Source organism: Ailuropoda melanoleuca, chromosome 11 (assembly GCF_002007445.2).
Source record: "Ailuropoda melanoleuca isolate Jingjing chromosome 11, ASM200744v2, whole genome shotgun sequence".
Lineage (NCBI taxonomy): Eukaryota > Metazoa > Chordata > Mammalia > Carnivora > Ursidae > Ailuropoda > Ailuropoda melanoleuca.
This window is the reverse complement of record NC_048228.1, coordinates 31,594,057-31,621,558: the sequence shown is the minus strand read 5'-3', so window position 1 is coordinate 31,621,558 and position 27,502 is coordinate 31,594,057. Positions and strand designations below refer to the sequence as shown.

Below are 27,502 nucleotides of genomic sequence, written 5' to 3'. Positions count from 1 at the left end.
GGAGCCCTGTGTCAGGCTCATGCTGATCCTGGAGCCTGCTTAAGATTCTCTCTCCCTCACCCATTGCCCCTCCCATTGTCCCCTGTTCACAAGCTTGTGCGTGTGCTCTCTCTCTTGCTCTCTCTCTCTCAAAGAAAGAAAGAAAGAAGAAAAGAAAAAAGAAAGTCCAGATAGTCATGACAAAAAGAAACAGGAAATGAAAGGAGAATAAATAGCTGCCCTGGGAAGTTAAAAATATGTCTTTTTTTTTTTCATCTTTCTCAATCCACTAAATTAACTTTAAGAGCCAGCTGAAAGTTTACATCCTTCCAAAACTTTATCTGCCTAACTTTATCACTTGAGTTGTGTTTTACAATACTTACATGCTATTTGTCTGGAATTAGAGCAAAAGAAGAAGTTATAAGAATTAAGTGGATTTGGCTGCATTAAAATGAAAAATACCAATTAGAAATCCAAGTGGAAACATCAGAGAGGCAACTGTACATTTATCTCAGGTCAAGGGAGAGGATGGGCTATAGATATAAGTGACCCCCTGTGTCCTTGAATTATAGAACAGTTTCTACTACTTGATGGTGTAATGATGGGAGTATAGTTTAAACTCTTAATTAAGATTACAGAGGATGATAATACGTAATTCCAAGTGTATACTATTCCCAAGCATCATTAATATTGCACCATATACCTACACATGATGGATTAAATAATAAAAAATTCTCATTCAATATAGGGGCATCATTATGTTTTTAAATGTAACAAATATCACACAGAATCAATGGGTTTCAAATTTTTAAATTTCTAATGCATACATAAAACCCAAATTTTCTGTACAATCTCATGATAAATTTGCAATTTAGGTGTGAATATTTTAAATTTAATAGGCAAATTTAAATGAACAAGTTGAACACAAGTTTTAACATTTACAATAATATAATCTTTCAGTTTGTTTCCTGATTTGCAGTATTTATTTTAATCAAAAACAAAAGTATCATTGCAAATCCTGAGAATACTGAAGCTCAAACCAACTACACTTTAGAACAGGTACTAAAAATAAAACCTCCAAAATTTATAACAGTATAAGATCTAGATCTACACATGAAAGATAATCAATTCTTTGAAATGATTTATCTAAACTGGATATATACAGTACTTGATACCAACAAAAAAGAAAACCTCCCTCTACAGTTATTTTCACAGTAATCTCTGAGAGCAAATTCTTATCTCAAGTTAAGTTGATGCTTATCATATATTTCTAGAAATTACGTGTAGGGCAAACACAACTAAACCGATGATTCTCTGAAGCCCACCTAGAACTGGGTTAGAACCCAGTTACCACCACTACGAAAAAGAATTAGCACACTGAACTAACTTAAAGAAAATATAAATGGGATAGGTTACCAGAAAATAAAGTGCTAGGTCAGGAATGGATTTTGGAAATAGAACAAATTGAGAAAATCTGAACACACAATGAATCCTGGCAAACAATAAATGACTTTCATATTTTTCTATTTTTATGTAAGCTTGACTTATCTTCATGTGGAAATGTTGGGGCTCAGAGAGAATGGCAAGAAATAATTCTTGAGATGTCTTTGGTGCAAAAAGGTGGTTTTATTAAAGCACAGAGAGAGGATCCATGGGCAGAAAGAGCTGCACTGGGGTTGTGAAGGGTGACTGATTATATACTTTCAAGTTGGGAGGGGGTTAAGGATAGGGTAAGTCTCTAAGGAATTTGGAAGCAAGGTTTTCAGGACCTTGAGGAAGCTACCTATTGCTAGGAAAAGGTCATTTATTACCATCTAGTAAAACCTTAGTCATGAGACCCTTCAGATGTATATCAGTGGGCTATATGCTTGAGGGATGATTGCCAACATGTATCTTGGGGAGGGGAGGAGGGTAGAGATAAAGGAAGATCCCAAAGGAATTTTTATATGTTAAAAGAAACTTACAGGATCCTGGAGGTTGGGATAATTTGAGCTAAGACTGCCTTTTGCTCTTAGCAAAGTATTAACATCAAGACAGTTGAGTTTCTCCAGGAAGGTCACTCTGCCTATCTCAGGGCCTTGTCAATGGGCTGTAAGTTGTAAGAACCTTTAATTTTTTTTCTTTTGCCTTTGTTTCCCACATCAATATTACCCAGCTAAAAATTCAAAACATAATGAAAAAAGTTCAGATACATGGTAGCATTTGAAAATAAGTAAAATAAATTTAATATTTAAAAAGTATATTCAGGGGCATCTGGCTGGCTCAGTTGTTAAGGCATTAGACTCTTGGTCTAAGGGTTGTCAGTTCAAGTCCCATATTGGGCATGAAGCATACTTTAAAAAAAAAATTTTTAATAATAAAATTTAAAAAAATAAAGTAAAAGGTATATTCATATTCATGTAAAGATACATCCAACAAGCTATATTGATACAGAGGATAAAAATAACCTCAAACAGCTTTGGATTTCAGAAAATATAGGCACAAAAACACCACAACTAGACTATATGCAAATTACAACATAAAAAATAAATCCATTTTCTCAACTTTTTTCAAACTTTTTTTCAACTTTTTTTTTATGTAGATAATACCAAGTGTTTCTTTTAGACTATCAATTTGACAAGGATTTCATCTCCTTTTTAGGCTCATTAAATATTTCATAATTACATTATTCTTCCTTTGAGGTAAGTACTGCTTATAAGAAAAAAGAGAATCTTCTTTAAAAAAAAAAAAAGATTTTATTTATTTATTTATTTGACAGAGAGAGAAGCAGCGAGAGAGGGAACACAAGCAGGGGGAATGGGAGAGGGAGAAGCAGGCTTCCCGCTGAGCAGTGAGCCCGATGCAGGGCTCCATCCCAGAACGCTGGGATCATACCCTGAGCAGAAGGCAGACGCTTAACAACTCAGCCACCCAGGTGCCCCAAAAGAGAATCTTCTGATTTATGTTCTTCCTTAAATGTCAAACTATATGCTGAGAACCTATTATGTACCTCGTATGACACAAAACGAGAAAGTACAACAATGTAGACAAAATATCTACCTTTAAGAAATAAATAATCAGTGTAAAGTTAAGACAAATTAAAATCAACTTCAAAGCAATGGTCTTAAATGTGTGACAGTGGTCCAAAGTAAAATTAAGATTTTAAGAAGGCATTCTTGAATAATGATATTCATAAAGGCTCATTAGAAGATTGAGGAAAAAATTACTAAACTCCCATTTAATTTCATCTTTTCTGTCAAAAAGTAACTTTCCTACTGACACTAAAAATTCACGTATTTGCTCATAAAAATACATTTCAAAACACTTGAAAGTAATTGTTGGAGATAATCAGGATGTTCCAAATAAAGGTAAATCTGCAACTTCTGATAAATTCTATCTCCTGATATTGAAAGAGCCTACAGATAACATAGTATGTATTATTAAGAATATTTTAATGCATTAAGAAAAACTCTACAGATATCCCAAAGTGATGATTGGTCACTCCTTCCAAACACACACAGAAAAAGCTGTTCACATGCTGATCCATAAAGAAAGACTTTTGCAGCAGCCACTGGCCGAAGACTTATGTTAAGGATATAATAGGAAAACATGTTTGTGACCTTGCGGGCTTCAGTGTAAATGTCAGAGCTAAGCGGCCGGGAACGCCCGGCCTGCCCAGTGGCCGGGAATGCCTGGCTTGTCCAACAGTTGGGAATGCCCAACTGTTTCGGGGCAGAACACTGCTGAAACCTGATGGCTCTTGACAATAGCCCGCAGGGTCCCTAGAAACATATTTAAGAATAGGCCCCACTTGCTAAACGTTATATCACCTGATCCCCTGACCTTCCCCGTGGTGTACCACTATCCCGTGACCTTCCCCGTGATGCACTACTGTTCACTAGAATGTAATACGGATCACTCCCTTGATTGATTGTGATTGTGATTGTTTTTGATTGTTGCCAATAAATACGTGAGGTTGCAGCTGTTGGGGCAATCACTCGTGGCGGTCGTCCCCTGTACGCATGCTCCTTTTCGCAAACTAACCTGTCTGTGCCTCGTCCTTCTCCCAAATGAACGAATCACGGGTGCTGCGGCTGCAGCGCTGTGGGCGGTGCCGCAGCAACTTTAAATTTTTAATTGAAATAACTGAATATACCTTATTTTTTAATAATGGAAGCAAGCTTGAAAGAATAACAATTAGGAAAAAAGCCAACTTTATAAAAATTCAATAGTACTCTTCTAAATAGGTCAAATAAAAAATGTGAATTAATACTTTAGACTAAGTGAAAATTAAAAACAACATAAAATGTGAGGAATACAGCTAAGCAGTATATGAAGGAAATTTATTGCCTTAAAAATACATATAATCAAAAAGAAGCTGAAAATCATTGATCGAGCTTCCATTTCAAGACACTAGAAAAACAAATCAAACCTAAGAAAAGCACAAAGAAAAATTATAATCAATGAAATAGAAAATATAGAACAGAGAATATCAACAAAGACAAAAGTTTTCTTTAGAAAGATTATAAATACTGATAAACTTCTAGTTAGATTGATTACAGAAGGAAGGAAGGAAGGAAAGGGGGGGGAACACAAATTACCAATATCAGGGGGAAAGGAGGGGGCATCACTATAAATCTTATAGACAAAAAAGAAGGGAATACTATGATTAAAAAAATATATTTGCCAATTTGGAAAAAATGGATATATTTCTCTAAAAGTTGAGTTAATAAAAGCGGCAAAAGAAATACAAAATATAAATAGCTACTAAGGTATATAGAAATAGGTTTCATTATTATTTAGGTATGTCAAGGTGAACAGATTGAGAGATGACTGCCATTGAAAACAAAGTTTGTTAAAAGTTTGTTATACTCACAGATCCCAGTGTCAGAGGAGGGATCACACAGAGAAGCACCAAGATTGGTGGGGAGGCAGGAAGGGGGAAAGTATAGATGAGAGACTTTACTGTGGTTTCCACAGGAAGGAAGGAACAGTGAGGCAGGGCATGCAGCTTTAGGATTAGCTAACTTGAGTCCTTTCAGCAGGCTCTACAGCATAGTGGGCTATTTCTTGTCTGATTCCCTGTCCTGGGGGTGACTGAAACTGGAGAATAATGGCCCCTAGGGTGAGAAGCCCATTGAGTAGGTAGTTGATGGTGAGCTCTGGATTGGTTAGTTTGCATAAGAAGGGAATACTTGCAGGAGAGTCATTCGCTATCTCCAGTAATTGGCTGATCCTGGAAGGGGCAGTCTCTCCAAGGTCAACACCACCTGATGCCAAATCATCAGAAATACACATTTAATAGATGGGGAATTGAATCTTTTCTTTAAAACCCTCCCACAAGTAAAATTTCACAACTAGAAGGCTTTAACAGTGAATCCTTACAAACATTTAAGGAAGAACAAATCAATCTTGCAAAAAATAAATAAACTGAGAGCATAGGAGATAAAAGAACACTTTACACTCTTTTAAGGACACAGTATAACCTTGACCCCAAACCCTAAAAAGGTCATTACAAGAAAGAACCTCATCTGTCTTCCCTGCCAATAATTCTATCACCACTACTGCCCTCCTTGGACTTAGAGAATGGCTTATTTACTATTACAGTATTCTAGACATTACTCCTGATCAAGGAACTTATTTCACAGTAAAAGAAATGTAGCATCGGGCTTGTGCTCACAGAATTCACTAGGTCTAACATGCCCTCATCACTTGAAAGCAGATGATCTAAAAGAACAATAGAAGGGCTTGCTGAAAATTCAATTAAGGTGCCAGCTGCAAGACAAGGCATTGAGAGGACAGGGTTTAAGCATACATGGTGCTTCATATACAATATGTATCAAGTACCTCTTCTCATTATTTCACCAGTAACACACAAAAAGCTTGCCTGCTGTCTCCATAACTTTGAGCTCTACATAAGTCTTGATTCCCAAGAGAGGAATGCTTCCACTTAAGAGACACAACTCTGATTCTACGGAATTGAAAGTTGAGTGTCAACTAGCATTTTGGGCTACTGATGCTACTGAAACAAAGTAGAGGTTACTCTATTGACTGCAGTGATTTGTCACAATCAACAAGTGAAATCTGAATTGCTGATACACAGTGAAGGCAGGAAAAGCTTTATCGGGACATTCTTAGGGATTCCTCTTAATATTTCTATCTCCAATAGAAGATTGTTAGAAAATCACATCAACCAAAAAAGGAAGAATCATTAAGTATCCATATCCTTCAAAAATGAAGATTTGGTCTTCCATTAGGTAAAGAACTCTCAACATTGACACCCTAATTGAGGGCAAAGGAAACATGGAGAGGGTGGCAGAAGGAAGTCAGAAATATCATCTACAGCCTTGGACTAGTTAAGAAATAAGGACTGTGGCAGCTATTCATATAAATTCCCTTCTCTCTCCCTCTGTGTGTGTGTGTGTGTGTGTGTGTGTGTGTGTGTTAACTATTTTCATCCTCCTTCTTCTCCAGAAGTTAATAAAGTGGGGCGCCTGGGTGGCTCGGTCAGTTAAGCTACCAACTCGATTTCAGCTCAGGTCATGGTTTCAGGATTGTGAGAGAGAGCCCGCATTGGACTCTGCACTCAGCGGGGAGTCTGCTGGAGATTCTCTCTCCATCTCCCTCTCCACCCACCCCCCACCACCCCACCACCTCCCCCTCCCCCCACTCATGAGCATGCTCACACTCTCTCTCTCGCAAATGAATAAATAAATATTTTTTTAAAAAGAAAAAAAGAAGTTAACAAAGTATGATTCAGTATTTAGGTAACAATTAAAAACTGTACAGTAACAATTTATAACAGTATTTAGATAACAAAATATTTAGATAGGCTATGGCTAAACTTGTCCAGAGATGAAGACAATCACTGTTGGAAACTTCTATCTCCTCATTTGGGAGAATGAAAAAACTTTTGTTATACAAAAGATAGCTGTATCATATTAAGCAGAAACATAGAGTTGTTTGGAATATCATGTGGAAATTCACATATGACTAAAAAGATGCATATGGATGCTAAATGGTCAAGGGAATGAAATGTACCAGATTTTCAGCTATTTATTGTCCCAGCTCCAAACCTGGGAATCTTCAACTATATTTGTCAGATGGCTCTCTGTTGGGTTCAGCCAACAGGAGGTACTAGAGGGTATTGGAAGGCTGGTGAATGTAGGGATTTCTTCCTATGTATCTGCTTCTTAACTTGAAAGCAGCAATTCCTTCCCATAGTAACAAATCAATCTATGTAGCTACAATTTTTCCAACAAGCTCCCACTTGAGTTTTCCTTATGTCACTCTGTACCCCTCAAACTTTACAACATACTTCTTCCCATTATCTCTCTTCTTTATACTCCTCATATCTCTGACCTTTTCCCTTTCCCCTCTTTTTATATTTTCCTATTAATGTCATTTTAACTTACGTGAAGCTGTTAGTTTTCCATATTTGTTCCCTATGTAATGTCAGGATGATACTAATGTAATGTTACTTAGTAACTACATTTTATTTTTTTTTAAAGATTTTATGTATTTGACAGAGAGAGAGAGACAGCCAGCGAGAGAGAGAACACAAGCAGGGGGAGTGGGAGAGGAAGAAGCAGGCTCCCAGTGGAGGAGCCCGACGGGGGGCTCGATCCCAGGACCCCGGGATCGCACCCTGAGCTGAAGGCAGCCGCTTAACGATTGAGCCACCCAGGTGCCCCAGTAACTACATTTTAAATTTATGTGATGGAAAAACACCTTTTCCCTTAAACATTTGTAATAATACAATGGGACTATTGTTTGTCTGTAAAAATGCCAATATAAGGACCATTAGTACATACTTTTGTATATAATGATGACAAGGGACTCAAAAGTTTAATGTTGTGAATTAGTCAAAAGAGGTCTGTGTTAACTATGTCAGTGAGATTTCTGTAAATGAATCCAGTGTACCTCCTCTTCATCACTGGAAGCAATTTTGAAAAGAGATATGAATTCTTAAACATTTAAATACACTGAAACAAGGTTTACTCCTCATGAATATATGCGTCCTAAGTAAGATAATTTTAAGTCGTTTTCTAAATGTCACGTGTCATTAGTCATGAATTTATTATAAAGAGGTTTTAATGGTATTAATGCTATCATTTTTATACCATATGTAGGGTTGCACATGTAGTCATGTTGGCTTCAAAGACTTAAATGATGGAGTTATAGTCTAGACTACTAATTTCCATATCACTTGTAACATACTTTCTCTTTTTTAATCACCACATAAGCTACAGACTGGGATGATGCTACAAATACAGCAAAATTTAAACCTCAGAGATTATCTAGAATATGAGTCATTTTGCTGCTGTTCATTTTAAACAAACACGACACCTTCAAAGTTGGGACAGATTTCATTCTCAAAACACATGAAAGTGTAATATTTTTTTAGCAACCAGAGTAAAGATAAAATCATTTCTTTATGAAGTTATTATTTACTTCTGAGACTTATGTAGGGCAATCAAAAATAGCTAAAACTGTAAAATAACGTTCTTCTCACAATCTGCATAAGTACTGACAGGCAATTGCACTCAATCAAAATGCAGGCTCTTACAATCTGGCTTATCCCAACGTATCTGGCTCAGGAGTTGCCTTCACTATTCTTTCTCTGCTCTGATGAAGATGGTATCCAACAGCACCTGTTCTTGCTGCTTGCATATCAAAACCATTTTCTGAACTAATAAAGTTAGACAATTATATGAAAATGTATATAGACTTCAAAATGTAATGGAAATACACGAAGTATCTAAGTGCACTGTGACCAACTCCCTCTCCAGTGTGTCAGAAATCATTTGCCTAAAATCCTTCACTTGCATTAATGTGCCTATATTCAGAAAATTCATTTTAATGTGCTCTCCCTCACCAATGGTTGGGTGAATGATATGATGCCAACAAGCAAACTATCCTACCAACAAAATAAACTCTAAAAACTATGCAAAAATCAAAGCACTTTCTATATATATTCCAGTGAGAAATTATAAAAAAGATTGAGGGTAATACAGTTTTTAGTCAGAATAACTTTGATTCTTGTGAAATAGTTCAGCTGAAACCCATTTCTAAAATATTTTTACTATCTTCAGGGTCCCAAGTGTCTGATCTTACTTTTGAGCTCCTGAGACACTAGCACCAGCCAAGCTAGGCCTCCTCTTCAGAGGGCTGAATCTCTCCAACCTTTCAAGTTTTAGTAATTCTACCTATTCCCTTTATTCCCCAAGGGCTAAATATGGTGGCACTGATGGCCTATGTTACTATTTCCAACATACTTTAGTGTTCCCTCTTTGCCTTTTCACTTCTGCAATATACATGATTCCTTATATATCTGTCTCAAAATAACTAGTGTGGTTCTATGTCCTGACTAGACCCTGAGTGATATAGGCCCTCTCTGCCTAAATATACCATTATAACTTTCTCTCTCTCTTTTTTTTTAAGATTTTATTTATATGAGAGAGAGAAAGAGCATGGGGATGGGGGAGGAGCAGAGAGAGGGGGAGAGGCAGACTCCCCACTGAGCAGGGAACCTGAGCTAGGACTCAACCACAGGATCATGATATCATGACCTGAGCCAAAGGCAGACATTTAACTGAGCCACCCAGGTGCCCCAACCATTGTAACTTTCTATTTGCAGTGGCCACGCTGTATGAGGGAAGGATAGTGTTACTCTAGCACCCTCCCATGTTCTCAGGTATTAAGTGGAATTCATACTTTATCATCTCTGGGATTTCTTAACTTCAGTCTCCACGTATCCACCACTACTACCTATCCCCCAATCTTACCAGAGTTCACCCACAGCATGGGAGAGCATGGCACAAGCTTCACACTCAAATATCAACTCCCTTGCTCTGCTACCTTTCTCTATTCTTATACATCCTTCCAATCCAAGAGAGGCTATCTCTTTCAGTGAGGGAGGAAATTTGCCTTATTCTGCAATTTTCCTCTTCTCTTTCCTCTAGTAAGATCCTTGTATTTCAGCCGTCACCATGAAGAGAATATGCCCCCAACTTATCCTGCTGGTTCCAAGAGCCATCTCAGCCAAATGGCAGCATAAGGTAGACTTTCCCAAGCAAACCTGCAGCCTGAGGTAAGCTTCTCTAGCTGAACTGCAAACCTACAAGTAATAAACGTTTTTCGTTTGATGCTACTGAGATTTTGAGTTTATCATTCAAAAATAGCTAATTAATACAAAAGCTGGATCTCTTAGTCAACCTCTACTTCTAGAATAGTTAAAAGAAAGTGGAACTTAGAAAACACTTTTCACTCTTTTTAAAGCTCTATTATAAAGCTGTGGACCCCACAATTACAGTCTCTGAAATGAATTTCAAGAATGTTTCCCAAATCAAAAATTGAACACTTATTTCTTTCTGTCTCTTTGCATTCCTGACATAGCAATACCATGCAAGACAGAGGGTGCCTCTGGTTGAAGAAGGTAAATGTCACTTACAAAAAAGTGTTAAAAAGAAAAAGACATTACCATATTTCAATACATGCTCTTCATTAATACTATGGAATGATGAAAAGACAGTATAGGTAGGCCTTGAAATGGAATTGACTTAGCTTTGAACCATAACCCTGCCATTTATCATTTTTATAGCTTACCCACTCATAGCTTACTAACAATATGAAATAAGTGTTATAAGCAATAATACACTTATTTCTTACTATGATCCTATCATGTTATCCCTATTTAATTTACCATCCTTATTTTATATTTGAGGAAACTGAGATTTAAAGAAGTTGCCTAAGGTCAGGAATCTAGAAGGTGGAGTAGAAATCAAAAAGCCATTTCTCTACAAATCAAAACTACAATGAGAATGGCTAAAATCAACAATACAAGAAACAACAGGTGTTGGCAAGGATGTGGAGAAAGGGGAACCCTCTTACACTGTTGGTGGAAAGGCAAGCTGGTGTGACCATTGTGGAAAACAGTATGGAGGTGCCTCAAAAAGTTAAAAATAGAACTACCCTATAATCCAGCAACTGCACTACTAGATATTTACCCAAATGTTACAAAAATACTAATTCAAAGGGGTACATGCACTCCATTGTTTATAGCAACATTATTAACAATAGCCAAATTATGGAAAGAGCCCAAATGTCCATCGACTGATGAATGAATAAAGAGGATGTGGTATCTATATACAGGGGAATATTACTCAGCCATCAAAAACAACGAAATCTTGCCATTTTCATCAACATAGATGGAGCTAAACAGTATAGTTCTAAGTGAAATAAATCAATCAGAGAAAGACAAATACTATAAGATTTCATTCATATGTGTAATTTAAGAAACAAAACAAATGAACATAAGGGGAAAAGAAAGAGAGGCAAACCAAGAAACAGACTCTTAACTATAGAGAACAAACTGATGGTTACTGGAGGGGAGATGGAAGAGGGGGAGGAAAAAGGTTAAACAAATGATGAAGATTAAGGAGGGCCCTTGTGATCTGCACCAGATATTGTATGTAAGTATTGAATCAATAAATTCTATGCCTGAAACTAATGCTGTACTACTGTATGTTAACTAGCTGGAATTTAAATAAAAACTTGGGGAAAAAAACATTTCTCTGATTACAAAGCATTTGCTCTTAAACTTTAACCTATTCAGGGATGATATTCAAAATATTTAACAACTCAAATTAATATACATTAAAATATAAATAAATATGTGTCAATATATTTAAAATTCCCTTCATTCTCAACTCTCTGTATTTTAAACCTGTTTATCAAGCAATAAATGTTGTAGTGCAAACTATTCACCAAAGACTAATAAATTCAAGTCATTTCTTAATTTTTAGAAAATGTTCCTCTAATTTTTTGTAATTGTTTTATGCCAATTGTAATTAGGCAAATAATGCCCCTTTCTGAGCCATGAAGTGTCCTAAGAAAGTACATCAAATTCTTCCAATGACTTTCCCACTTAATTGATAGTCATTAATTTTTAGTCTCTCAGTAACTAGAAGAAAGTTATTAACTTCAATATTATTCATAATGCTGAATCTTCTACCAGTTTCTGCTAAACAGAAATTGCATTTTAAAAAAGGTTCTATTCCTTACTATAATGTCTGAGATCCTCACAGTCTTATCTCTTCTGTTTTAAATAATAAAAATCATTTATTATACTGTCATATTTATTTTTTGTAAGCCTAATTCTTTAGGCCAGAGGAGAATAGCACAAAAAGAGTGAACTCTATTCCTAAATTGCCTCAGTTTGAATTCTGACTGTCATTTAAACTTTAAATTCTGTGCCTCGGTTTCCTCATTTTTTAAGATTTATTTATTTATTTTAGAGAGAGTCAGAGAAAGCAGACACACAAGTGGGGGAAGGGGCAGAGAAAGAGGGAGAGGGGTAATCCTCAAGCAGAAGCCCCACTGAGTGCAGAGCCCTGACATGGGGTTCTATCCCAGGACCCTGAGATCATGACCCTAGGCAAAAGAAAGAGTTGGCCACTTAACCAACCGACCCACCCAGGTGCTCCCCAGTTTCCTCATTTTTAAAAATGACCATAATTGTAGTATTCAAATGAGTTAGCTGTTATTTTTATTAATAAAATTAATTTTGTTAATATCTGTGACAGATGTTTTATGTCTTTTAACAAGTCACATCATTAAATGGATATACAATGTAACAGATTCTCAGGGTGATTCCCCTAATATACATTCAAAAACAAAAGTGTCCAACACCAGTAACTTCTCTCAAATCTTCCGGTGGGTAGGAAAGGTAGATTTATTTGCATTTCACTTTTAACCCGCACAGCTTGCCCTTTGGAGTTTTAACTGTATTAATGAATCTTCTTTGAGACTACCCACTATGAGTTAGTCTTAGACTTCATTTCATTCCCTGGAGGCTTTGGAGGGTATAAAAATTAAAATTCAATGTCATCTGGTTTGGCAAAAGTCCTCAGGGTAAAAGTGAACTTCAATGCTCTACTTGCCACTCTGGGCCCCTCCTTAATTTATCCTTTAACCTGTGTACTCCTAATTTCTTCCCAATTCTCGGAAGCACTCATGAATGCATTTATTTCTATTTTTTGTAGAATTTTGGTTGTTTGCAGAGAATGGGTCAGTCCAGGTACCAGTAGACCATGCCATTCCAAATACATACTCATCATTAACTCATTAGTACTATTTTATTAAAACAATATATTCACAGTATAAATAAAAATCAAACCATATAGGAGTCTAAAATGAACAGTAAAATTATCCTCCTTGACCTCTCTCTAGTTCCATTTCTAGAAATAATTTATTTTAACAGTAATTGGGTTTCTTAGAGGGTTTTCTTTTTTTTGTATTTACCATCACAAACTTAGTATTAGCGACTTATACTGCAATTTGTCAATTTTTGACATCTCTTGACTCTGCGTACTATAAGAAATTTGGCACGTTTTACTGCATCCCAACCTTTCACTTCTTGCTTTTATTGTTTTACTGATATTAAGTTTTCTAATATTTATATTTTTATAACTAAGTCCTCTGCAATTTGTACAGATTGATCTAAAACCACTCAGTATTAAAACACAAATTCGAATATCATGGTTATTCCTTATCAAACTAATTCATGTGGCCAAACATATAGAGGAGTAAATGAAATTCTGCCACCAAATCCATGACCTCTCAAGAATGACCCATGAATGAGATAAAAAGGTCTTCTTTATTTGTTTTCATTTTACTTCATCCGGGAAATGCTCAGTTTCTATTCTTCTCTAGGGGTATATCATCCATCTCTCATTTCCCTTTTTATATTTTGCTGGAGCATCTTTATACATGGAAATGTGAAGTACTAAACTTTCTGAGCTCTTGTGTGCCAGAAAATTATTCTCTTGACTCATTTAATTGGATTTATATTGGATAAAGGCAGAATTCTATAACCAAACTTATTTCCTCTTGGAAATTCAAGAAAGTATTATTCCATCATCTCCTAGCTCTGAAATGTTGCTAATTCTGCTAGAAAAGTGTTTGATATCAGTATGTTTCTCATTCCTCTGTAGGTGACCCTGTTAGTTTTCTCTGTGGAAGCTTCAAGGGCATTTTAATTCTAGTCTTCTGAAAATGCAAAACAATGTGAAAGGGATGTATGTCTTTTAAAATTCATACTCTTTGGTATTTTGATGAGTTCTTCTAATTGAAGATTTCTGTCTTTATTCAGTTCAGGATAACTTACCATTTTTTACATCAAATACACCTAACAACTATCTTACCATTTTGTTTCTGGATAGCCTAATAAACAGATGTTTGGCTTGTTTCTAGCCTCCACTTATCATATTTTCAATCTCTTTGTCTTTTTATATTAAACTAATGCTATGTAGTAGTTTTAAAAAAAAAAAGCCTATTTCATTGCGACCATGTAAAAGGAAGAGAGGTGTATATATAAGTCGTTCATATGAAACCAGAAGTCTGAGTTTTTAAATATTTTTATGTGAAACATATAAGATGTTGAAAATCAAACTATACACCCTTTAAAATGTAGGTGGTTAATTTTCCAATATTTTTATTTTAAGTGAAAATTACAAAATCAATTCCATTATTTCATATGTTTGAGATCAATCTTGATTTGGGATCAATAATTTGGATTTTTCATGAGATATATATTATACAACTACATGTTTGAAGGGTATCTTATATGCAGAAGAATTTCTAAAACCAAAGTATTCTACGTGATTAAACGATTTTGCTTCTTGGGTAAGCAAAGTCCCACCCAATACTTTAAATTGCAAGTGTTTCATGTCAAAAAACAGCGATACTAAAAAAGGAGTTTCCGGATCCACCAAGAGACCACATTAAAAGAGAAAAATGTAAATTAAGTAAAAGCAATTGGTAAAGTAACTTATCTTCCTTTAGTGCATATCACCATCTTGTTTCACTCAAACATTCAGCACGTATATATGCATTCCTATGGGTACCTTCAGAGATTTGCATTTTTTTCCTAGTGTCTATAATAGTATGATAGAAATAACTATGAATCCACTATTCTTATGCTTAAAAGCTCTATACTAGTAATAAATTACTTCTGACATACTTCTCAGTGGATCCTAATGTGTACAATGGCTCACTTGAGAAACACAACACAACCATGCTATTTCTCAAGATAAAGAAATGAAGTATTAAAACAATACATTTTTTAAAAAACACATTTTTTTTAACAATTATGAGAATCTCTTACATGTCAAAAACACTGCTGGGTGATTTTAACTGTCTTTGAACTTATAGCTACGAAAAAAAAAAAAAAACATAGAACCTGATGCTAATTTTGACCCTATCATCCAATGTCTTAGAAAAAAATAAGATTCAATAAACTGATATCTCAGGAAAAAAAGAAGCCCATTTCTGATGGCTCATACCAAATTAATTCCTATGATTTCTTAGACATTCACAGCTATATTCATTTAACTAGCATTGCATTTGTCCTTTCTTTAAACTGGTTCTTCCTAACTTTATACCAGTTATTTCACCACTGAAAACATTATAAATCAACTCTTTGCATTGTGCACCTACTAGAATTTGAAGCAGTAATGCTACTTCTCAAGTTGATGGTTACACTTTAAAACCTGGTTGATGAGCCTGTTTTGATAATATGTTCTTAATAATATCTTAATATTATTGATAATATGTTACTAATATCTTATTAATTTCTTATTATTAATTTCTTAATTTCAGCCCAATTTCTATAAAAATTCATTTTAACAATACCTGTACATGGAAAGTCTAACTCTTTAACTGTAAATTTCAAATTGATCTTTTAGTAAATTTATTCTGAATGAATAAATATTCATTTTTAAATTTCATCTGCTTTACTCATTTCAACTTACTCAATATTAGGTATTTATAAAAAATGAAAATTTAGTTAGAAAAATTCATACCAACAGTTTAAAATACAGATTAACATGGATTAAAGAAAACCACTGAATGAAGAGTCTTAGGTTGCAAAACAGTTTCAAACTGAAAAGAAAAAATTTACACTTATGAATAAACTGAATTGAACCTAAAGTAAACCTTTCACTTCATATCCAAAATGACTATGATTTCCTATAGTCCTAAAAACAAACACTCTCTAACCCTACAGGAAATGTTCCATATAATAGTCTCTCACAGAGCAATGCTGGACTTCTGCTTAGCTTCAAGAATTTTGTTGAACTTTAAAAATATGGAAGTATCATGCTAGCCAAAGATGTTACAACAGCCTACGAGGTACCTCTCTCAGATTCCAATATACTATTCATGTTATACAGTCTCCATGATTTCTAGATTACAAATAAGCTTAACTATAGAGGAGTCTTCTTACCATATCTGACAGTTTAGTAGATCTTTGTGTTCTTGATAAGAAAGCAGCATAGCGGTTAGTCAAGTCAGGTAGTTCATCAGAAATTCCACCAACCTGTGAATTTCAAAAGCATATTGAAAGAAGGGATAAAAAGAGTATATCATTTCTATTTATCAATTCAAGTGGCACAATAAATAATAAATTTGCAAGAAAGTACATCAATGTTGCTCTATCATTCAATAGAGATAGACATATTCATTAAAAATTTTAAATAGGATATAGAAGTAAAAGACTTTAAGTCAATGAGACATAAAAATGAAAAAAGAGTTAATTATATGGAACTCTAGGAAAGTAGGATGGATCTACATACATTATTTAAACACATTAAGAGTGAGTTATTACCTATACTGTAATGTCAAATTCAGACATCAATTTTTGTTGTTTCATAACATATATGAGTAGAAGATATTTAGCCAATCATATACTATTATTTGTTAGTACTTAATTACTAATACATAATATAAAAACATATCAATAGTAACTATTTAAATTCATTATGTGGAAATCCTAGATTAATAAATTTTCCAAGCAGAATGATCCACACTCTCTTGAGTATTGTAATTCCTTATATGCATTGAGGATGTAAATTAATAGGCTACATGAAGTTGGTAATCTAAAATTTTAATTAGCAATTAATTAATCCTTGTGAAATTATACTCTTTCTGATTCATCATACAATTTAGTCATTTACATTCATTTAATATTTTAAACTCTATAACCAGTAGTAACATTCTTTGTGTATACAAAAGGGATGAGAATTTATTTTTCCATTTTTATACACTTCACTGTTTTTATTCAGAATTTCACATTCATATTTAATAATTCAGAATTTGATACCTAGTAAAATAATTAGGTATCTCTTCCTTTGTTTACTTTATGATGAAAATTAATCTACTAAAAAATCCATCCCTCACATACTGTATCTTTGAAACTATGCCTCTCTACCCTAAGTGCTGAAGTTGGTGTTTCTCCACTTTTCAACTAATATTATTCCTACCTAGTCACTCAAAAGAAAACAGATTTTATCACTTTCAAAAACAGAAAAATCAGGTACTTCTTGTGAAAGCCTTCGAATAATCTGAGCCAGCATTATTATTTTGTGTGGTTTTATATTTATTGATGCTGAAAAAAAATAATTTACTTTTATAATAATTTTATTATTATCATGTACGTGGTACTAGAAATTATAGCATAAGGAAGTTCAAAAGCATTTTGCAATTTTTAAAAAAGATTTTATTTATTTCTTTGAGAGAGAGATAGCGTGCAAGTGCGGGGGACAGGCAGAGGGAGAGGGAGAAAAAGACTCTCCACCGAACAGGAAGTGGATGCAGGGCACAATCTCAGGACTGTGAGATCATGACCTGAGCAGAAGGCAGACACTTAACCAACAGAGCCATCCAGGCACCCACATTTTGCAATTTTTACTGTTTATGGGTAGAAGTTCAGAAAATGAATCAGTCATGGGATGACTTTGGCTTTAGAGGGAATAAGTGTGTAGAAGATCACATTTTTACCAAAAATAATTTAAATCCACCTAAAATTTAAGAAAATCTTACATTTAAAGGCCTCATACAGTTGTGGATGTTTCTAACATTGAGTTGTCAGCATAGACAAGAGGGGCTAAGATTCTAAATCACTCTGTAAGTGCTTTCTTTCTCCCTGGTGGCATTTACTCGTAACAGGAAGAATTTGGGTTTAGACCTGCTAGAGGTTGCTGTTAAAGAACTGAGGAAAAGCTTATTGTGGTCTTATTAAGCCAGAATGTCAAAATTGCAGATTTGAGTAGCCTCAAAACACAAGATCTGTTTCCTCATGAAGCTGTTTGCCAGGGGATAAGAGATGGGGTGATGCTACAAATCTAAGCCAAAACACAGATGCATTAAAAACTGAAGTTCAGAACCTGACAGAGAGGGGTCTTGAACACATCAGGCTTGGAGCTGAAATCCCTAGAGGACTACACTGACAAAAATAAACAAACCAGGGGCGCCTGGGTGGCACAGTGGTTAAGCATCTGCCTTCGGCTCAGGGCGTGATCCCGGCGTTATGGGATCGAGCCCCACATCAGGCTCTTCAGCTATGAGCCTGCTTCTTCCTCTCCCACTCCCCCTGCTTGTGTTCCCTCTCTCTCTGGCTGTCTCTATCTCTGTCGAATAAATAAATAAAATCTTTAAAAAAAAAATAAAAAATAAAAAATAAACAAACCAGAGGCAAACTAAGCCCTAGAAAAAATATAATCACTATAATTCATGATTGGATTAAGGTGATCTCTGACTTCTGTCTGCCTTGCAAAGGAAAGTATAAAATCTCTCTAGTAGAAGGTAACACCATATAAAGCCCTATATTGCATGCAATATCTGGCATTTTATTAAAAATTAGGAGGCATGCCAAAAGATGACATGCATGATCAAAACTCAGGAAAAAAAATAACAGAAAATAACAGACTAATAGGTGATCCAGATATTAGAGTTAGTACACAGAACTTTAAAATAAGTAGAATTAATGTGTTCAAGAAAACAGAAGGAAAAATGAAAAAGGAGAGTTAAAAACATGGAGAATTTCTCCTGAGAAGTGAAATCTTTGGAAAGATTTAAATAGAATTCATTCTAGGACTGAAAAATAGAATATCTGAAATTAAAAACTTAGACCGGTATAATAGCATTTGAAACACAGTTTTTTTAAAAAAGATTAGTTAATTGAAAGATATGTCTGAAGAAAATACCTAAATTGAAGCACAGAGAGAGTCCAAGATGGTGGAGGAGTAGGAGACCTTAGTCTCACCTGGTCCTAGGAATTCAGCTAGATAGCTATTAAATAATTCTGAACACCTGAGAATTCAACCAGAGATCTAAGAAAAAAAAAAAGAAAAAACAGCTGCAACAATACAAATAGATAATCGACCACTTTAAGCAAGGTGGGAGGTGTGGAGAAGTGAATCCAAGGCTATATATAGAAGATAAACTGCAGGGGGGAGGGAGCCTATGGGAGCTGGCTACTAGAAAGTGATATAGCAGTGGAGCATAAAATCAGAACTTTTAGAAAAGTCTTCTCCAATGAGGGACGTCCCTGCCTGACAGATGGTCAGGTGCCAAAGCAGGGTGGAATCCTAGGTGGCACATTGTGGTCTCAGGATGCTCAGGGTCACTGGAATACCAGGGGTACCTGACTGTGGCAGAGCTCCCAGGCATCAGAACAGGGAAGCCAGCTATAATCAGCAAGTCCAGGAGTGGTCTCTCAGCCCAGGCTTGCCAATAAGAACCATGGCACAGTCGGGCAACTGCTCTCTGAGCAGGGGCCAACAAGCCACAGAACCAGCAAGATGCCCCTTCTTCCCGGGAGGAGCAGCTAGGATGTGCACCACAGGAGCCTGCAGAGCTTGGAGACTCAAAACGGGGTCTCATGCCTGAGCTACAAACACTCAGTCACAGGCTGGGTGAGCACAGAGAGCAGATGGAGACCAGGGAGACAGGCGTGATTAACTGCTTTTCCTTGAGGGTGAACTGAGGAGTGGGACCCAGAACTTTTGGCTCTGGGGCTGGAGATTGGGAGGCCACCATTTTCATTCTCATCCTCTTAAACAGCACAGAAAGCGTTCAGGGAACAAAAGCTACACAGAGCAATCCAGAGTCGATTACTTAGCCTGGCCCCTGGCAATGGCAGTGCAATTCCAACCAAGGCAAAGACACTTGGGAATCAATGCAACAGGCCCCTCCCCAGAAGATTAGCACGAACATCCAGCCAAGACCAAGTTTACCGATCATGAGAATGGCAAAACTCCAGTGCCACTGGAATATAGCATGTAGAATTCATGGTTTATTTCCTACGATTCTATAGTCTTTCAATTTTAATCTTCTCTTTTCTTTTTAAACCAATTTCTTATTTTGTCCACTCCTTTTTTAAATCTTTCTTAATTTTTATTTTTACAGTTACATTCTAACCTTTCATTATATATAATTTTATTTTTCTATATATAATGTTTTTCTTTCTTTATGATTTTGGGATGCAGCTTCTTCTAACAGACCAAAATACACACAGAATCTAGTGTATGTCTCTTTCCTCTTCACCTCTCTGATCATATTCTCTCTTTTTTTTCCTTCTTCTTTTGTTTTGTTAAAGTCTTTTTTAATTTTCATCTTCACATTTACAATCTATACTTGCAATGTATTTAGGGTTTTTTGCATATATACAAGCTTTTCTTCCTTACAATTTTGAGATGTAGTTTAATAAACCAACCAAAATACACTCAGGATATAATGTATTGCTCTGTTCTGTCCACCTGTCTGTTTATATTCTTTCTTTCTTTTTTGTCTTTTAATTTTCATTTTTACACTTATATTCTATCCTTTCATTGTATTTAATTTTATTCTTGTATATATATAAGTTTTTCTTTTTCTACAATTTTGGGATCTAATTTTCTTTTTTTTTTTTAAAGATTTTATTTATTTATTTGACAGAGATAGAGACAGCCAGCGAGAGAGGGAACACAAGCAGGGGGAGTGGGAGAGGAAGAAGCAGGCTCATAGCAGAGGAGCCTGATGTGGGGCTCGATCCCATAACGCCGGGATCATGCCCTGAGCCGAAGGCAGACGCTTAACCGCTGTGCCACCCAGGCGCCCCTGGGATCTAATTTTCTAACAAAGAGACCCAAATACACACAGGATACAGTGTACTGCTCTGTTCTGCTCATCTCTCTGATTATATTTTTTTTCTTTTAATTTTTTTTTCTTCGGTTTTGGTCTCTTCTGATTTGCTTAGTGTATATTTTTCTAGTGTCATGGTTGCCATTTTAATATTTTGTTCTCTCTGTCATCTATTCTTCTCTGGACATAATGAAAAGACTGAAAACATTGCCTCAAAAAAGAGAACAAGAGGCAGTACTGACTACCAGTGACATAATCAGTATGGACACAAGCAAGATGTCAGAATAATAATTATAAAGATACTACCTGGGTTTGAAAAAAACATAGAAGACATTAGAGAATCCCTTTCTGGAGAAATAAAACAACTAAAATCTAACCAAGTTGGATGGCCTCCAGAAATGGAGGATCTAACTGCTAGGAAAAATGAGGCAGAAGAGAAAATTAGTGATATAGAAGACAAAATGATGGAGAATAAAGAAGTTGAGGGAAAAAAAAGAGATAAACAACTATTAGATCACAAGGGGAGAAGTTGAGAGATAAATGATACCATAAAACAAAACAATATTAGAATAATTGGGATGCCAGAAGAAGAGGAAAGACAAGGAGGGGGCAGAAGGTATATTGGAGCAATATGGGGAGGTAAACAGGCATCCAAGTCCAGGAGGCACAGAGAACTCCCACTCAAAATCAATAAAAATAGTATTCAACATATAATAGTGAAACTTGCAAATTTCAGAGATAAATAGAAAACCCTGAAAGCAGCTTGGGACTAGAGGCGCGTAACCTACAAAGATAGAAATATTAGACTGGCAGAAGATCTATGCACAAAGACCTGGCAGGCCAGAAGAACTGGCACGATATTTCAGGATGCTAAATGAGAAAAATATGCAGTCAAGAACACTTTATCAGGCTAGGATGTCATTAAAATAGAAGGAGAGAAAAAGCCTCCAGAAGAAACAGAAAATAAAAGAATTTGTGATCACTAAACCAGCCCTACAAAAAATATTGAAAGTGATCCTTTAAGCGAAGAGAGAGCCCAAAAGTAACACAGACTAGAAAAGAACAGAGACAATTGACAGAAACAGGGACTTCACAGGTAAGACAATGGCACTAAATTCATATCTTTCAGTAGTTATTCTGAATGTAAGTGGGCTAAATGCCCCAATCAAAAGACACAGGGGATCAGAATGAATAAAAAAGCAAGACCCATAGATATGCTGTCTGCAAGACACTCATTTTAGACCCAAAGACACCTCCAGATTTAAAGTGAGGGGGTGGAAAACCATTTGTCATTCTAATGGACATCAAAAGAAAGCTGGGGTAGCAATCCTTATATCAGACAAATAAGATTTTAAACTAAAGACTATGCTAAGAGATGAAGAAGGACACTATATCATAACTAAAGGATCTATCCAACAAGATCTAACAATTGTAAATATTTATACCCTTAACATGGGAGCAGCCAATTATATAAGCCAATTAATAACAAAATTAATGAAACACATTGATAATAATATAATAATAGCAGGGGACTTTAACACCCTACTCACTACAATGGACAGATCATCTAAGAAGAAGAAGAACAAGAAAACAAGGGCTTTGAGTGACACACTGGACCAGATGGACTTAACAGATTTATTCGGAACATTCCATCCTAAAGCAACAGAATACACATTCTTCTTGAATACACATGGAACATTCTCCAAATGTATCACATCCTGGGTCACAAATCAGGTCTCCACCAGTACCAAACGATTGGGATCATTACCTGCATATTTTCAGGCCACAATGTTTCAAAACTAGAACTCAATCACAAGAGGAAATTTGGAAAGAACTCAAATACATGGAGGCTAAAGAACATCCTACTAAAGAATGAATGGGTCAACCAGGAAATTAAAGAAGAATTTAGAAAATTCATGGAAACATATGAATATGAAAACACAACTGTTCAAAACCTTTGGGATGCAGCAAAGGTTGTCCTAAGAGGGAAGTATATAGCAATACAAGCCTTTTTCAAGAAATAAGAAAAGTCTCAAATATACAACCTAATCTTACACCTACAGGAGCTAGAGAAAAGACAGCAAATAAAGCCTAAACCCAGATGGAGAAAAGACAGCAAATAAAGCCTAAACCCAGTTGGAGAAAAGACAGCAAATAAAGCCTAAATCCAGCAGGAGAAGAGAAATAATAAAGATTAGAGCAGAAATCAATGAAATAGAAACCAAAAGAACAGTAGAACATATCAACGAAACTAGAAGCTGGTTCTTTGAAAGAATTAATAAGATTGGTAACCCCCTGGCCCAGACTTATCAAAAAGAAAAGAGAAAGGACCCAAATAAATAAAATCATGAATGAAAGAGGAGAGATCACAACCAACACTGAAGAAATACAAACAACTTTAAGAACATATTATGAGCAACTATATGGCAACAAATTAGGCAATCTGGAAGAAATGGACTACCAAAACTGAAACAGGAAAAAATAAAAAAACTGAACAGACCCATAACCAGCAAGGAAATTGAACCAGCAACCCAAAATCTCCCAAAAAACAACAGTCCACAGCTGGATGGCTTCTCAGGGGAATTCTACCAAACATTTAAAGAAGAATTAATATCTATTCTTCTGAAGCTGTATCCAAAAAGTAAATGGAAGGAAAACTTCCAAACTCTCTCTATGAAGCCAGCATTACCTTGATCCCAAACCCAAGACCCACCAAAAAGAAGAATGACAGACCAACATCCCTGATGAACACGAATGCAAAAATTCTCACCAAGATACTAGCCAAGAAGATTCAACAGTACATTAAAAGAATTATTCACCATGACCAAGTGGAATTTATTCCTGGACCACAAGGATGGTTTAGCATCTACAAATCAATCAGTTTGACACATTACATAAATAAAAGAAAGGAAAAGAACCATGTGATCCTCTGAATAGATGCAGAAAAAGCATTTGACAAAGTACAGCATCCTCTCTTTTTTTTCTTTTCTTAAATTTTATTTATTTATTTATTTGACAGAAAGAGAAAAAGAAAAAAAAAAAACAAGCAGGGTAGAGGCAGAGAAAGAGGGAGAAGCAGACTCCTCACTAAGCAGGTAGCCTGACATGAGGCTCAATCCTAAGACCCTGGGATCATGACCTGAGGGGAAGATAGACATTTAGCTTAACCAACCAACCAGGTGCCTCCAGGATCCTTTCTTGATTAAAACTCTTCACAGTAGAGACTATGGACTCTGGGAAACAAACTGAGGGCTTCAGAGGGGAGAGGGGTGGAGGAATGGGATAGACTGGTGATGGGTAGTAAGGAGGGCACGTATTGCATGGTGCACTGGGTGTTATATGCAACTAATGAATCATCGAACTTTGCATCAGAAACCAGGGATGTACTGTATGGCGACTAACAATATAATAAAAAAAAAATTAAAAATTTTTTTAAATAAATAATGGTAAAAAAAAAAGAAAAAAAAACTCTTCACAGTATAGGGATAGAGATAACATACCTCAATATCATAAAAAGCAATCTATGAAAAGCCCACAGCAAATATCTTACTCAATGTAGAAAAACTGAGAGCTTTTCCCCTAAGGTCAGGAACATGGCAGGGATGTTGACTATCAACACTGCTGTCCAACATAGTGCTAGAAGTTCTAGCCTCAACAATCAGACAACAAAGAAATAAAAAGCATCTGAGTCAGGAAAGAAGAAGTCAAACTCTCACTCTTTGCAAATGACATGATACTCTATGTGGAAAACCCTAAAGTCTCCACCCCAAAATTGCTAGAACTCATACAGGAATTCAGCAAAGGGGCAGGATATAAAATCAATGCATAGAAATCAGTTGCATTTCTATAAGAGTGAGACAGAAGAAAGTGAAATTAAGGAATTGATCCCATTTACAACTGCACCAAAATCCATAAGATACCTAGGAATAAACCTAACCAAAGACACAAAGGATCTACACTCTGAGAACTATAGAATACTCATGAAAGAAACTGTGGAAGACAAAAAGAAATGGAAAAACATTCCATGCTCATGGATTAGAAGAATAAATATTGTTAAAATGTCTATGCTCCTAGAGCAATCTACATATTCAATGCAATCCCTATCAAAATACCATCAACTTTTTTCACAGAGCTGGAAAAAAGATCTTAACATTTATATGGAATAGAAAAGACCCCAAAAAGCCAAAGGAATGTTGAAAAAGAAAACCAAAACTGGTGGCATCACAATCCCAGACTTCAAGCTCTATAACAAAGCTGTAATCATCAAGACAGTACGGTACTGGCACAAAAACAGACACATAGATCAATGGAACAGAATAGAGAACACATAAATGGACCCCTCAACTCTATGGTCAACTAATCTTTGACTAAGCAGGAAAAAATTTCCAATGGAAAAAAGAAAGTCTCTTCAACAAATGGTATTGGGAAAATTGTACAGCCACACACAGAATAATAAAATTGGGCTACTCTCTTATATCATACACAAAAATAGACTCAAAATTAATGAAAGACCTAAATGTAACACAGGAATCCATCAAAATCCTAGAGGAGACCACAGGCAGCAATCTTTTTTTACCTCAACTGTAGCAACTTCTTGCTAGACAGAGCTCCAAAGGCAAGGTAAACAAAGGCAAAAATGAACTATTGGAACTTCATCAAGATGAAAACCTTTTGCACAGCAAACAGTCAACAAAACTAAAAGACAATCTACAGAATGGGAGAAGATATTTGCAAATGTCTTATCAGATAAAGGGCTAGTGTCCAAAATCTGTAAAGAACTCATCAAACTCAACACCCAAAAACCAAATAATCCAGTCAAGAAATAGGCAGAAGACATGAACAGATATTTCTCCAAAAAAAGACATCCAAAAGGCCAACAGACGTATGAAAAAATGCTCAATATCACTCGGCATCAGGGAAATACAAATCAAAGCCAAATGAGGTCCCACCTCACACCAGTCAGAAGGCTAAAATTAACAAGTCAGGAAATGACAGATATTGGTGAGGATGTGGAGAAAGGGGAACCCTCTTACACTGTTGGTGGGAATGCAAGCTGGTACAGCCACTCTGGAAAACTGTATGGAGGTTCCTCAAAAAGTTAAAAACAGAACTATCTTATAGCCCAGCAACTGCACTGCTAGGTATTATGCAAAGGATACAAACATAGTAATTTGAAGGGGCACATGCACCATAATGTTTATAGCAGCAATGTCCACAATAGCCAAACTATGGAAAGAGCCCAGATGTCCCTAACAGATGAATGGATAAAGAAGATGTGATTATATATATAATACAATGGAATACTACTCAGCCATCAGAAAGGATGAATACTTATCATATACATTGATGTGGATGGAACTAGAGAGTGTTATCTTAATCGAAATGGTCAGAGAAAGACAAATACCATATTATTTCACTCATATGTGGAGTTTAAGAAACAAAACAGATGAATGTAGGGGAAGGGAAGGAAAAATAAAATAAGATGAAAATAGAGAGGGAGGCAAACCATAAGAAATTCTTAACAATAGGGAATAAACAGGGTTGCTGGAGGGGAAGTGGGTGAGGGGATGGGATAATTGGGTGATGGGCATTAAGGAGGGCACATGATGTAATGAGCACTATGTATTATATAAGACTGATGAATCGCTGACCTCTACTTCCAAAACCCATAATACATTATATGTTAATTGAATTTAAATGTAAAATAAATAAACTGAGTGCAAAGAGAAAAAGAGAACATGATACATAGGGATTATAAGAGATGTTTGAGGCATAGTAAATAGGTGTAACATATCTATTTAGTTGAGTCCCCAAAAGATAGGAAAGAATGTGACAGAAATATATGAATATGTAGTAGTAAAAATTATTTAAAACTGATGAAAGGTATCAACCCAGAGCTCTGCAAACCTCAGGCAAATACATATAAAGAGAACCATAGTTTTGACACATTGAAGAAACAGACCAAAAAAAAAAAAAAAAAGAGTTGCTTTCAAAGGAGAAACAATAAAATTAACAATGTACTTCTCAATGGAAATGACAGAAGGCCTAAACAATAGAAAAACATCTTTAAAGTGCTGAAAGAAAATAACTACCAAACTACAAACCCAATCCTCCCAAATTAAAAGTGACAAAGACATTTTCTACAACTACGATAATTCATCATCAACAGGCCTTAACCAAAAGAGGCACTAGAGGGAGTTTTTCAGGCAGAAGAAAAACGTTTTGACACAGAAACCTTGAAATGCAGAAAGAAACAAAACACAAAAGAGAAGGTAAATGTTTTGGTAAATATGAAATTCAAAGGGTTCAAATGGTAAATGGTAAATATGAAATTCAAAGGGTTCAAAATATACATAAACTTAAGATGTATGATGAAAATTAAAGGAGGAGGTAGCAAAATGGAACTAAAATGTTTTAAGTTAGCATAATAAGAAAGTGGTAAAAGTAATCCTTTTCATTAAACTGCAAAAAGTAAAGGACACATATTGTAATTTTGGTGGCCACCACTAAAAGACTATAAAACAACATATAACTAAAAATGTTATAGAAATAGATGAAATAGAATAATATAAAATATTTT

The 27,502-nt window shown here is 35.5% G+C and overlaps 1 protein-coding gene across 1 annotated transcript in view; it reads right to left on the bottom strand.

Moving 5' to 3' along the window:
* The window catches only part of STPG2 (sperm tail PG-rich repeat containing 2), a 536,245-nt gene that overhangs the window by 369,441 nt on the left and 139,302 nt on the right, over positions 1 to 27,502 (bottom strand). The window contains exon 11 of the mRNA XM_034672291.1: positions 16,247 to 16,339. Coding sequence (XP_034528182.1) covers positions 16,247 to 16,339 — 93 coding nt within the window. The remainder of the gene's footprint in view (positions 1 to 16,246; positions 16,340 to 27,502) is intronic.